This window comes from Taudactylus pleione, unplaced genomic scaffold (genome assembly GCF_031769625.1).
Source record: "Taudactylus pleione unplaced genomic scaffold, aTauple2 ptg000053l, whole genome shotgun sequence".
NCBI classification, from domain to species: domain Eukaryota; kingdom Metazoa; phylum Chordata; class Amphibia; order Anura; family Myobatrachidae; genus Taudactylus; species Taudactylus pleione.
The window spans coordinates 9,929,934-9,943,457 of record NW_028284455.1 but is presented as its reverse complement, the minus strand read 5'-3'; the positions used below and the strand labels follow the sequence as shown (position 1 = coordinate 9,943,457).

The 13,524-nt window shown below is 49.7% G+C and overlaps 1 protein-coding gene across 6 annotated transcripts in view; it reads left to right on the top strand.

The window, feature by feature from the left end:
- DAZL (deleted in azoospermia like) overlaps positions 1 to 13,524 on the top strand; it is a 68,097-nt gene that overhangs the window by 32,411 nt on the left and 22,162 nt on the right. For 5 of the 6 annotated variants that reach the window (XM_088463329.1, XM_088463305.1, XM_088463292.1 and 2 more), the window contains exon 9: positions 13,000 to 13,119. In XM_088463329.1, the coding sequence (XP_088319455.1) occupies positions 13,000 to 13,119 (120 nt within the window). The remainder of the gene's footprint in view (positions 1 to 12,999; positions 13,120 to 13,524) is intronic. The other variant, XM_088463301.1, reaches the window with a different exon arrangement.

The following is a 13,524-nucleotide window of genomic DNA, read 5'->3' as shown; positions in this document are numbered from 1 at the left end:
CACTGGACTCAGTGGATCTTAAATGGCTAACAGCTAAGACTGTTTTCCTTCTGGCTATTGCTTCGGCCAGACGTGTTTCTGATTTAGGGGCTCTTTCTTGTAGACCCCCTTTCTTGGTTTTTCATGGGAACAGGGCAGTGCTCCGCACTCGGCCCGAGTTTCTTCCCAAAGTTGTTTCCCAGTTTTATTTTAACGAGGAAATCGTTGTTCCGGCCTTTAACTCACCTGGTATTTCAGTGGGTGAGGCCACTTTGGATGTTGTGCGGGCCTTAAGGACTTATGTTGACCGCACTTCTTCGTTTAGGAAGTCGGACGCCTTGTTTGTCCTCTATGGCTTCCGTAAAAAGGGTTGGCCTGCTTCAAAGCAAACTTTGGCAGCCTGGATCCGTATGGCTATTTCTGAAGCTTATCTTCATGAAGGCCTGCCGGTTCCTCCTTCTGTGAAGGCTCATTCCACTAGGTCTGTGGGTCCTTCGTGGGCAGCTGGACGTGGTGCCTCTGCAGTCCAAATCTGCAAGGCTGCTACGTGGTCCTCTGTCCATACCTTCGTGAGGTATTACAGGTTTGATTCTCCCTGGTGATTCTCCTTTCAGCACAGGAGCGTCCCCACCCTTAAAGGATACTGCTTTGGGACATCCCCAAGGTATCCTGTGGATACCCTATGGACCCTGAAGTAGAAAATATGAGATATGGTAAGAACTTACCCTTGTTATCTCTATTTCTACGAAGTCCATAGGGTTCCACAGGACTCCCGCCCTGTCGCACCTGTGCTGCAGATGGGCTTTGCTCTGGTCACCGGTTTTTCCATCTCCCTCTGGTGAGAATGTGATTCTTGTGTGTGTCCAGATGTTTTTTCTCTCTCTTCCTTCTCCTCCTCCGGCCTATGGCTTGGTAACTAACTGAGGTGCCTTGGCTCGGGGGCGGGGTATAGGAGGGGGACCCTAGTGCATCCTGGGAGGCTGAAAGCTTAACTCTATGGTGCCCGATGACTGACGTCACACTTATACCCCAAGGTATCCTGTGGAACCCTATGGACTTCGTAGAAATAGAGATAACAAGGGTAAGCTCTTACCATATTTCATATTATTGGCTACCAGTCTCCTAACTTTCAGAGTTCCGGCTGCGACTGTATCCTCCGTAATACCCTATGGCTGCGCTCTGGGAATGCAGAGGTGCAGATACCATCTACAGGGTAGATCTTGTTTGGTCCTGACCTTGACAAGCTTGTAGCAACATTGGCAGTATTACTAACGACAAGTTTACCACCTTCAGCTATGCCCGCTACAAGGCCTCAGACTAAGTCTAAGTCTTTTTTTTTTTTTTTTTGTCCTCTGGGTCAGCCTGAAGGTCTGTTTCTTCGTAGACTGTCGGCCTCTACAAGGGCCGACATATCCACTACCGAGCAGGCCTGGACTGCCAGCCGATCCTGCTTCTGAACCTACGGATATATCTTCAGCCTGGGGGGGCAGGCCTACAACTGGGAGATACCGTTTTTCTCAGTTCGCCCGGTACTAGTGTCAAGTTGCCGCCGCTACGTGGGTAGGAGGGTACGCCCTCTCTTTGCTTAGGCGGCCTCTTTACATGTGATGGTACGCGGGCCCTTATTCAGACCCGAACAGGGCCTTACAAATCCAGAAAGCTATACAGTTGTTGCGGTAAGCAGAGGTAATTAGGGCATCCCCACTATCTCAGCGAGGGACTGGTTGTTCTGCTTTCTTTCTGGTGCGGTGGCTGAATGGTCCTCTTTGGCCTATTCTCTGTCTCAATTCCCTGAACCAGTTCCTAAAGCTACCTGGGCTTGGGAGGCAATCCCTATGCTCCATCATACGATGTTTGGAACCTGGGGACTTTATGGTATCACTGGATATACAGGACGCGTGCCTACGGGTACTTAGAGACCTTTCATCAGCATGGGCTGAGGTTTGCTGTATCACCACAACACTTACAATTTTTCGGGCTCTACCTGTTGGGACTGTCCTCAGCCCCACAGGGGTATACCAGCGTTTTGGATTTTCTGACAGTTCTCCTGTTCAGTATATCCCAATGCTCCTGTACCTGGACGGCCTCCTGCTCTTAGCGGGATCACCGGTGTACTTTACAGCCAGGTCAGGATGACCATGGCTTCTTCAGGGTGCAGACGTTTAATCAACGGGGAAAAAGTCCTCCCTGCATCCCTCTCTGGGTATTCTTCATCTAGGAGCCCTGCTGGATTCTCAGAATCTGAGAATTCTTCTGGCGTAAGACGTAATCTCCACTCTTCCATTAGGAGTACATGGTTGTCTACACAGTCGACATATGTCTTTACACTCTGGGATGCGTGGTCAAATATTCAGTGTCTGCCTTTGGAAGGGTGGAATGGGCTCAGTTCCATTCCAGGCCTTTCCATAATTGGCTCATCTCCAGATGGGACGAGTTTTTTCTGTCGGATCACTGTTCAAACGATGTTGCTCTCTCCGGAGGCAAGTCGGTCCCTGTCCGGGTGGCTATGGCCATCTCATCCAGGGTATTCTTTGCTATGGACAGTGTCTGGTTCGCATCCATTTCAGTGCAGTTGGACGTCTGTCGATTCCACCCTGTCAATTAACTTATTGGAACTTTAGCCTGTCTTGGGCCTTCACTCTGGCATAACTCTTGTTTCCCGGTGAACCTGAAAAGGTTCAGTCTGACAGGGTCAGGACAGTGGCTTCCTTTTTAGCAACACTGTTCGTTGGGTGGCAGTGACAGGTATGTCACACATTCGCACATAGTCCGAGGGTCTCCTCCCGACCATCTCGGCAGCGTTTATTTCAGGAGCTCTCCATTGGGAAGCGGGAATCCTCAGCCGTCACGACGTGCATCCCGGGGACTATTCTCTTCACCAAGAGAGGTTTCATCTCCTGGTGAGCAGGGAGAGCCCCCCTGAGGTGACCCTCATGGCCTTCTGACTTTTATCACACTATGGTGTTACAGTCCAGCTCTAGGGATTCTGAAGCAACCTTCAGTGACTCTTTGTCGGTGAAGTGGTCCTTCCACTTTGTGTACCTGTGTTCTCCAGTCTCCCTTCTTCCTCGAGGTCTTTGGAAGTTTCAATCGAGATGGAGATGCTTACCTGCTGGTGGCTCCTGATTGCCCCAGATGTCAGGGGTACTTGGATTTTCGGAGTCTCTCCATCGATACTCCATTCCTGATGCTTCACTGCCCGGACCTGTTGTCTCGGGGTCCTAGGTTTTGCCTTGGACCTGGGTCGTTTGTCTTTGACTGCGTCCCTACAGTGGTCTTACGGCTTCCCTGGCTTTGTCATCGTTGGAATGATTAGAGCACATAGATCAGCTTTTGCTGGGACCTACCACAAACTGTGGCAGCCATAATTCTTATGGTATTGTACCTGTCGATACGCTCCTCCGGTGTCCAGGATTTCCAGATATTCTGGCATTCCTTCCGGCTGGCTTGGGTTTCACCCTCGGCCTGGCCTTCCTGACAGTGCGGGTCTCTACACTGTCAGTATGGTTAAGATATGGAATTGCTCCACTCTGGTATCCAGTTCATCCTTTGGAGTGTTTTCTGGATTATGCTTCCATTTGTCCTCCCTAGGGGCTCCTTGGGAGTTAGTAGTGGTTCTTCGTTCCCTCTGGGGACAGTCAATGGAACCGCTGGTTGTGATAGCCATTACATGGTCTATCGCTTAGGCTCTCTCTTTCACTCGGGGTGTTTATATCAACCAGGAGTGTGTCTTAATTGGGAGTGTTCTCATGTAGCTCCGTCTTCTGGAGGGCATCATGTCAAGGTGTGAGTTGCTCTCGCCCTGTGTTTCTTCTTAAAGTGGTTTTTAGGTTCCATATTATTCTGGAACTTATTGTACGGCCATTCAGTCCCCAGTCCTCTCGGCTGGTGTGGCCTCATTGACTGTGGTCCGCCTCTTTGGATTTATGTGATCCGTTCAAGTTCCTTACGGAAATCGGACTCCTTATTGGTGGTCTGAGATTTCTGGTTTTCACAGGAAAGGATGGCTGGCCTATAACCAAATGTTGGCTGGATGGCCTCATATGTCTTCCTCAGGGGCCTACCCATGGGTAGACCTTTCTGTTGTTGAGGCTTGTTTTTTCTCGGGCCATGTAACCCTCGTTGGCGGCTCGCTGTGGCGCCTTGGCTGTTTTGCCTTACTAGGTGGCCACGTGGTCTTCTGTCAACACCTTTTTAAGGTTCTAGGCATTGGTTTCCTTTGCCTCTCAGGATGCTTCCTTTTTGGCGACGGATTCTCCTCTCAGCACAGGAGCGTCCCCCACCCTTGGTTGAACTGCTTTGGGACATCTCCAAGGTCAACCCTGTGGACCCTGAAGTAGAAAACAAGATATATGGTAAGAACTTACCTTTGTTATCTGTTTCTACGAAGTCCATAGGGTCCACAGGGCGCCCGCCCTGACACACCTGGCTTCATATGGGCTGTGTGGCTGGTCACCGGTTTTCCGTCTCCCATTTCTGTGAGTATGGTTGAGTGTTCCAGTTTTCTCTACTCCTCCGGCCTTTGGCTACTTACAAACTGAGGTGCCTCTGGCTTGGGGGTGGGGTTATAGGGAGAGTGGACCCAGTGCATCCTGGGAGCTAAAAGCTTTAACTGCGTGGTGCCCGGATTTGGTTCCCAACCTATACCCCAAGGTCAACCCTGTAGACCCTATGGACTTCGTAAAAACAGATAACAAAGGTAAGTTCTTACCATATCTCTTGTTATACAGACGTTTTCTGGTTCTTTACATTTTTCTGAGGGTCGACAGGTGTAAGTGGAAGACTTCACACCAGGTGGTCCCTCTGTGTCCCATCTTTCTAAAAAGGCAACTATTCCAGTCCCCGGTGCTACTTCCTTGAGAGATGGGTCAGACAGAAAATTAGAGATGACCCTCAAATCCATTTACTTGGCAGCTGGTATTGCTGGCTTTAGTCGATGCCTGGGTGAACAAAAGGTGGAAGAGAAATGGGCAGAACAATAGGTTGAAGGTCTTCGGTCCAATGTTCCGCGTTCTGACCTGATGCTCCTAGCCGAAAACATTAGAGAGTCAGCTAATATACCTGGATGATGCAGCCATAGATGCTGGCCAGGTAAGTTCTAGGATTTCAGCGGTGGCTGCACGTCATGCCCTCTGACTTTGGGCCTGGCAAGCTGTCACTGAGTCCAAACAGGCCCCCTTCTTTTCAGGTGCCATCTTGTTTGGTTCTGAGCTGGACAAAATTATTGCCCTAGCCACGGGGGGGGGGCAAAAGTACCTTTGTGCCTTCATCCTCAGTGGCTCTGCGTCTTTGTTCCTTTCAGGCCCCTTCCCGATTTTATCCCAAATCCAGAGCTGCCTTGTCTGTGTCTAGAGGAGGAAAGACCAACGGACATTTAGTCCTGTCCTGCCTGTCGTCCAGATCCTAAGCCCACAGACATGCCTGCAGCATGACTGTCTCCCATTCTACCTCGGAGCCCCCCACGGTCAGAGCTTGTCTGTTTTGTTTCGGAGACATTTGATTCCAGACCTGTTCAGATGTTTGGGTTCCCAATCTTGTAACAGTTTTTATCCTTTCCCAATTCGGTCATTTACTACCAGCCTGCTGGTCTCTGCAGAAGTAAAGGGTGTTGCAGCAAATCATAGACAAGCTTCTTGCCTCTGAGGTCCCGATGCATCAGCGCACACAGGGGTATTATAACAATCCGTTAGGCTGGACTGAGCCGTACGGCTTCAGAACTACTATTTTGAATCTCAAATCCTTAAATGTTTGATGTTTCACCAGTTCAAGATGGTATTTCTGGTGTCCTTGAACATCAGGGATGCTCCACGTCCCAATTTAGGTAATGTATCAGGCATTCCTCCGCTTTGCCATTCTGAACGCTAATTTCCAATTTCAGGCTCTGCTCTTCGGCCTGTCGCCGGCCCTCCGATTTTTTACCAAAGTGATGGTGGTAATGTTTACCCATCTATGGTCTTGGGGGTACCATCGTGCCATACCTAGACAACCTTCTCATCAAGGCCCCATTGCCGTAGGCTCTACGGAGTCAGGTCTCCTTGACACATCAGGTTCTCATCAATCATTGGTGGATTGTAAATTTCAAGAAGTCCAGTCTAGTGCCGTCTGTGTCTCCAGTTCCTGGACATGATATTCAACACCTACTTGCAGGGAGTGTTTTTCCCTCTGGACAAGGCCCGGGTGATCCAGGAGTTGGGTCAGGTTTGGTACTCAAGAAGAAGGTATCAGTCCACCTTTGCTTGCTAAGCAAGATGGTGACCCCCTTCGAAGCCATTCATTTCGGACTATTCCATTCCAGGCTTTATCAGTTGGACCTACTGTCCCTGTGGTCAGAGTCCCACCTTCAGATGCACAGGCTAGTTCGGCTGTCCCCTTGGATCCGCCTCTCTGCTCTTGTGGCTTCAGGCCGACCAATTTACAGTAGGTCGCCGATACGGAATCTGGAATTGGATTCTCCTGACCACATATGATAGCTTACGAGGCTGAGGGGCAGTGTTGTTAGAAAGTCATTCAACGTGGTAGAGCTCCGGGCGGTGTTCAAGGCACTTCTAGCAGTATTGAGTTTTTTGCAGAGACTGCCGATTCACGTGCAGACTGACAACTTCACAGCTGTGGTGTACAGCAATTGTCAAGGGGGAACTCAGTCACTTAGTCATGCAGGAGTCCAGCCATATCCTGCTGTGGGCGGAAAAACATGTCTTGGCCATCTATGCTGTGTTCATATCCGTGGTCGAGAACTGGGAGGCAGGCTATCTCAATTGCAAGGACCTGCACCCGGGGGCCCTTCATCCGTATGGTTTTCCTGCAGTTTGTCTGCCGTTGGGGCATGCCACAGATAGACCTCATGGCCTCTCAGCTGAATCACCAGCTACTGAGGTATTGCTCCAGGATGCGAGATCAGGGTATAGAGGCGGTGGACACTCTGGCTATACCGTGGGGCTATCAGGTAGTGTACCTGTTTCCGCCCTTTCCTCTTTTGCTGCGAATTCTAAAATACATGAAGCGCGAGTCCACAACATCCATCGTGGTGGCTCTGGAATGGCCTCGCCGTGCCTGGTACTATAATATTCTGCAGTTTCTTGCAGACAACCCGTGTCAGTTACCACTCATCAACAGGGGCCATTCGTGTACTCCGCCTTACCTCGTCTGTATTTAACAGCGTGGCTGTTGAAGCCGCAACCCTGAGGCCCAAGAGTATTCCCGAAGCTGCTATTCATATGATGCTCTGGGCCAGGAAGCCGGTGTCGGCACACTACCATCACTTATGTTGCTTCGTGTGAACGTTGTGGATTCTCTACTTCCTACTCGCTATCCTGACTACTTATTATTTTTCCAGGTGAGAGTGGATGCTGGGCTCACTGAGAGTGCAGGTTTCTGCTCCTCAGAGTTCAACTGCCTTTCATGCCTCTTACTGCCCCATTTGATCTCATGCTGGTGTTGACTTTCCTTCAATTGAATGTGTTTGAGCCTGTAGACAAGGTGGACTTCAAGTTTTGTCTTGAAATAATGTTCTGCAATCGCTTCAGTTCAGAGGGAGTTTGAGCTTGGCGCACTGTCCGGTCACCCTCCTTACCTCATCTTTCACAATGATAGCACAAAGCCGACTTTTCTGCCAAAGGTGGTTTCGGTATTCCACAATAATCAACCCATTGTGGTTCCTGTTTTGTCGGCCGATGATGCATCTTTACCGTGGTTGGTGCTCTTCGAGTCTCTCGTACTATCATACGCAAAACTGATTCTTTGTGCTCTATGATGCCTTCAGACTGGATTGGCCTGCTTCTAAGCAGACCCTTGCCAGGTAGATCCGTCTGACTTCTCAACTTTGCGTGCGGTTGCTTCATCCACGATTCATAAGTTTGTCAAGTTCTATCACTTTGATACCTTTGCGGTCACTGAATCCGGGTTTGGTCGCAGGGTTCTGCAGGCTTCTCAGCGCCTTCCCACCCAGGAGGAAAGCTTTGGGACGTCCCAGTGTCCCCTAGTAGATGGAGAAAACAGGATTTTGGTACTTACTGATAAATCACTTTCTCCGATTTCATAGGGGACACTGGATGCCCTCCCAGTGTTCCTACCTGTATTGTTTCTGGTGTTTTTGCAGCTGCATATTGGTTGTCTGCAGTGTGTCTGTTATTGTTCTTCTCTGTTTTCGGTCTTTGGACTTTTCTTGTTTGGTTCCTTTTTCACCTCTTCTCTCCATTCCTCTCTCTGTCTCCGCTCGGGCTTGGTTAATCTTAACTGATAACCTGTGAGGGTATAGAGGGGGAGTAGCCAACTTCACTTCTAATATTTAAAGTGCCAGGCTCCACTTTTCACCTGTTTATGCCCCAGTGTCCCATATGGAATCTGAGAAAGGGATTTATCGGTAAGTGCCAACATCCTGTTTCTTCTTAAGGGTCCATAGGGCTCCACAGGAGAGACAATGGGGTGTGGGTGGGACCTGGAGGACCGGACACCAACAGCAAAGCTTTTCAATTCCAGGATGCTCCGGTCCTTCCCCCTATACCCTGCCCACAGCCTGAGGGCAACCCAGTTTTGTTTGTCTGGCAAGTCACCGTTTTTAACAGTGGGGCTGCTTTAAGCAGCCCAACTTATTTTTTTAATTTATTTTCATTTCTAGTTATTTTACTACTGAGCAGCAGCGCCTGACAGTCCCTTGGACAACTGCACTGCTGCTCCATCACCCCTCCACGGCACCGTGACACCAGCCCTCGGACAGGTACTCCCGGCGGGGCTCGTAGGGAGGGGGACTAGCTAGCAGGCTCCCAGGACCCCAGATGTCTTTACACAGTCTTGCCTCCGGGCTCAGGAGACAGACCGGAGTTGCTGATGTGGACACTGGTTCGTCCAGGACTCCAATAGACCATCAGGGCATATATATCCCTGGCGCAGGGCATATTTTACATGCCAAGGGACCTGGTGGTTAATGTCAGCAAGGGAAGAAGGCGCTCTCCCTGCAGCCCCTCCCCCAGCTCACATAACATATGTGGTCAAGAATGCTACCTTACCTATCCATACAGCAACATCCTTCAAGGAGACTATGAATAGAAGGATTGAAGCTTGCCTGAAGTCTATATACTCTTACAGGAGCTAATACTCGTCCTGCCGTGGCTACGGCCTTGGTGGCAAAAGCCATTGAGAGCTGGGCTGAGGGCCCTAGAAGACACTTCCCTCTGATTCTCGGGAACAGCTGTCCTCTACATCTTTCACTTTAGGGATGCAGCTTATTTAGGAGAAGCGGCTTTGGATACTGGTCTCCTACAGTGGCTTCCAAAGCTTCTGGTACTTCGGTGGTAGCCCGCTGTATAATTTGGCTTTGGTCATGGAAGGCAGACTCTGACTCTAAAATGGCTTTGGAGTCTCTGCCTTACTCTGGGGAGATCCTGTTTGACCCAGAACTGGACAAGATTGTGACTACCTTGTCAACTTGTAAGACAGCTTTCTTGCCCTCTGCATGTACTACGAGGCCTCGGACGTCATCCTTTCAGTCCTTTCAAACCCAGTGAAAGGCTAAAGGTCAGTCCTTTCCATGGCAGTCGGCATCCACAAAGGCCTCCAAGCTTAGGACCAAACAGTCCTGGGCTACTAGATGTCCAACTACCTTCAGCGTGACTGGGTGGGGCTCCCAGGGTGGGAGACCGACTTCTTCAGTTCACCCAGTTCTGGTATCAGACCACCAAGTGAAGTGGTCTCTCACGGGTACGCCCTGTCATTCCTGAGGCGGCCCCCCTTGCAGTTCTTTTGCACAGGCCCTTCAATGGACCCAAACAAAGCCCTGCTCCTCCAGAAGGCCATTCAGTCTTTGCTGTACTCGAGGGTAATTCAGGTCCTGTCATAACAGCGAGGGACGGGTAATTACACTACCCTTTTCTTGGTTCAGAAGCCCAATGGGTCTCATCGGCCTATCCTCAACCACAGGTCTCTGAACAAGTTTATCAGGGTGCCCAGGTTTTGTATGGAAACCCTACGCTCTATTGTCCTGGCTATGGAGCCTGGGGACTTTGATGTCTCTGGAGGTTCAGGACGCTTACGTACATGTACCTATAGCGCCCTCTCATCAGAGATATCTCCGGTTTGCTGTCCTACAGCAACATTACCAATTTCAAGCACTGCCTTTTGGGTTTTCTACAGCACCACGGGTCTTTACCAAGATCATAGCAGTTATGGCGGCCCATCTTCATCAATGGATCAGACTGCTCCCGTACTTGGATGATCTCTTGCTCTTAGCAAGATCTCCAGAGGTCCTTCACTGCCATCTACAGGTAACCATTGCCTTTCTACAAACATGTGGCTAGCTGATCAACTGGAAAGTGTATTCCCTGACCCCTTCTCAAAGAATGGTGCATCGGGGAGCCTTCCTGGATTCTCAAGCTCAGTGAATCTTCCTGACAGCAGACAAAATCTCCGCACTACAGCACCGAGTGTGCAAGTTACTCCACAGTCGCCGAGTGTCAATTCACTCAGCAATGCAGACCTTGGGATCCATGGTGTCCCCCTTTGACATGGTACAGTTCGCTCAGTTCCATTCCAGATCCCTACAACACCTGATCCTCTCCAGGTGGAATGGGTTGCCCCATTTGATCAGATTCCAAACGATGGGCTTCTCGCAGGAGGTTCACCTGTCCTCTCCTGGTGGCAACAGACGTCCCACTTACCCAAGGGTCGCCCCTTTTGACGCAATGGGTACTCCCCATGGACGCAAGCCACCGCAGGTGGGGCGCAGTGACCGGCCAGCACTCCTTCCAAGGACGCTGTACACCAGCCGAGGCAATCTTACCAGTCGACGTCCTAGAACTCCGGGCCATCTACAGAGCCCTCACTCTGACTCAGGATATTCCTCAGGACAGGCCAGTACAAGTACAGTCCGACAACGCCATTACAGTTGCCTACCTCAATCACCAGGGAGGCACTCGAAGTCGCTCAGCAATGTCAGAAGTGTCACGCATTCTCACATGGGCTGAATGCCATCTCCCAGCCATCTCCGCAGTGTTCTTCCCGGGGATTCTCAATTGGGAAGCTGATTTCCTCAGCCGTCACGACGTGCACGCAGGGGGAGTGGTCTCTACACCCAGAAGTCTATCAGCTCCTGTTGGACAAATGGGGTATACCGGACATGGACCTCATGGCCTCACAATCCAACCACAAGCTTCCAGTGTACGGGTCCAGGATAAGGGACTCTGAAGTGAAGTGGACCTTCCATTTGGAGTGCCTCTTTCCTCTAGTCTCTATCCTTCCTTGGCTACTTCCGAAGTTCAAGCAAGAAGGGGCACATTCCTGCTGGTATCTCCGGGTTGGCCCAGGCGCCATTGGTACTCCGATCTTTGATGTCTCTACATAGATACTCCACTCCAACTTCCTCAACGACTGGACCTGTTTACATCCGGACCTGGCTCATCTGTCTTTGACGGCGTGGCTCTTGAGACATCCCTCCTAAGGTCTAAAGGGTTTTCTAGCTCTGTGGTCCAGACCATGCTCAGAGCACATAAGCCGGCCTCTGCTCTTATTTATCACCGGGTGTGGCATACATATTTCCAGTGGTGTTCTACCCAGGTACTATGACCCTCACATTTTTAGGGTTTCTAGAATCCTTGCCTCTCCTCAAGCTGGATTGGATCTCTGACTCCGCCTGGCCTCTCTGAAAGTGCACGTCTCTGCTCTGTCCCTCTGGTTCCAGCACAGAATTTCTCCACTGCTGGATGTTCACAGCTTCCTGCAGGGTGTTCTCCTTTGTCCCTTCTGTGGCTCTGTGGGATTTGTCAGTGGCTCTCCACACACTTCATGAACCTCCATTCGAACCCCTGGACTCAGTAGACGTCAAATAACTCACTGTGAAGACATATTTTTTCTTCTGGCTATAGTGTCTACCCATAGGGTATCGGATTTAGGGGCACTCTCCTGTCGCTCCCCATTTCTGCTCTTTTCATCAGGACAGGGCTGTTCTACGAACGCGCTTTGGCTTTTTTCCCAAGGTGGACCCTCATTTCCACCTTAATGAGGAAATTGTACTTCCGGCCTTTCAATCAAAAGACCTTTCGGCAGGTGAGGCCTCCTTGGATGTGGTCCGTACTCAAGATCTACGTGGACCACATTTGTCCTATATGGATTCCACAAGAAGGGATGGCCAGCTAACAAACCGACTCTGGCTAGATGGCTTCGCATGACTATCACAGGCTTACACGAAGGCTGGTCTTCCTGTGCCGGCTACAGTATCTGCTCATCCTACTCGATCTGTGGGTATCGTGGGCAGCCCGCCGTGGCGCGGCTTCCGAACAACTATGCAAGGTGGCCACGTGGTCTTCTGTCCACACCTTTCTTATGCCTTTGATACATTTGCCTTTCAGGATGTTTCCTTTGGATGACGGCTTCTCCTCTCAGCTCAGGAGCTTCCCTGTCCTTGAACAACTGCTTTGGGACATCCCCATTGTCTCCCTGTGTACCCCTAATGGACCCTGAAGAAAAGGAGAGTTATGGTAAAACTTATCTTTAAATTTCTTCAAAGTCCATACGGTCCACAAGGCACCCACCCTGACGCACCTGGCTTCTATGGGTTTCTTCTCTTGGTCACTTGTTTCCTTCTCTGTGTGATAGTGTAATTATTCAGTGTACCAGTCATCCTTCTCTCCTATTGGTCACTTGTGTCCTTCTCTGTGTGATAGTGTAATTCTTCAGTGTGCCAGTCATCCTTCTCTCCTATCCTGCTCCTGCCTTGGGCTTGTTGGTGAGTTGCCTTCAGGCTGTAGATGGGGTATAGGGGGAAGGACCGGAGCATCCTGGGATAGAAAAAGCTTTGCTGTTGGTGTCCGGTTTTTCAGGGTCCCACCTACACCCCATTGTCTCCCTGTGGAACCTATGGACTTCGAAGAAAGAGAATTAACAAAGGTAAGTTTTACCATAAATCAACTTTGTCAATGAAAACTGAAACATTGCAATAAATTAAAGCAGTGTTTGATAAATTCAGATTTTTAATAGAACAGAAGATGTTTTTTGTAATTTTTTTTTCATTTTTTTCCTTGTTCTTGATCCTAGCAGGCTTTTACATGGAATTATCATGGCAGTGAGATTGAGGTTGCTAGTAATGATCTATTTTCAACTGACTATAACAGCCACGATCAAAATGCATCTCACATTTCAACAAGTCCGCAAAAGGTAAGAATGGATTCTAACCTCCGTTGCAAAATTGGTTGACCATTTCCAGCATGAACACAACTACATATTTCTGGTTTGTATAGAAATGTTAAGCTCCATTAATAAAGAAATGATTTTCTATGAATTGGTGAATGCAGAACAATTGGCAGCTTTTCCGGTTTCTGTAACTGGGGGGGCGGGATTGGCTTACTATGCCACCATTGTTTTGGGAGTGTCACTGGTTTTTAGCAACTCTTCTTCACTGACTCCCAGATGGCAAAGCTGCTTCCGCATTTCAACTGTGCCCTCCTGTGTGTTCCCAGTAGGAGGGTAATCGCTGCCACCACCAGACTGTCACTGCCAAATAAAACCGCCCATCCTGCTTGGGCAATGTGTGGCCACTGCATTGCGACTCATTATGGATTC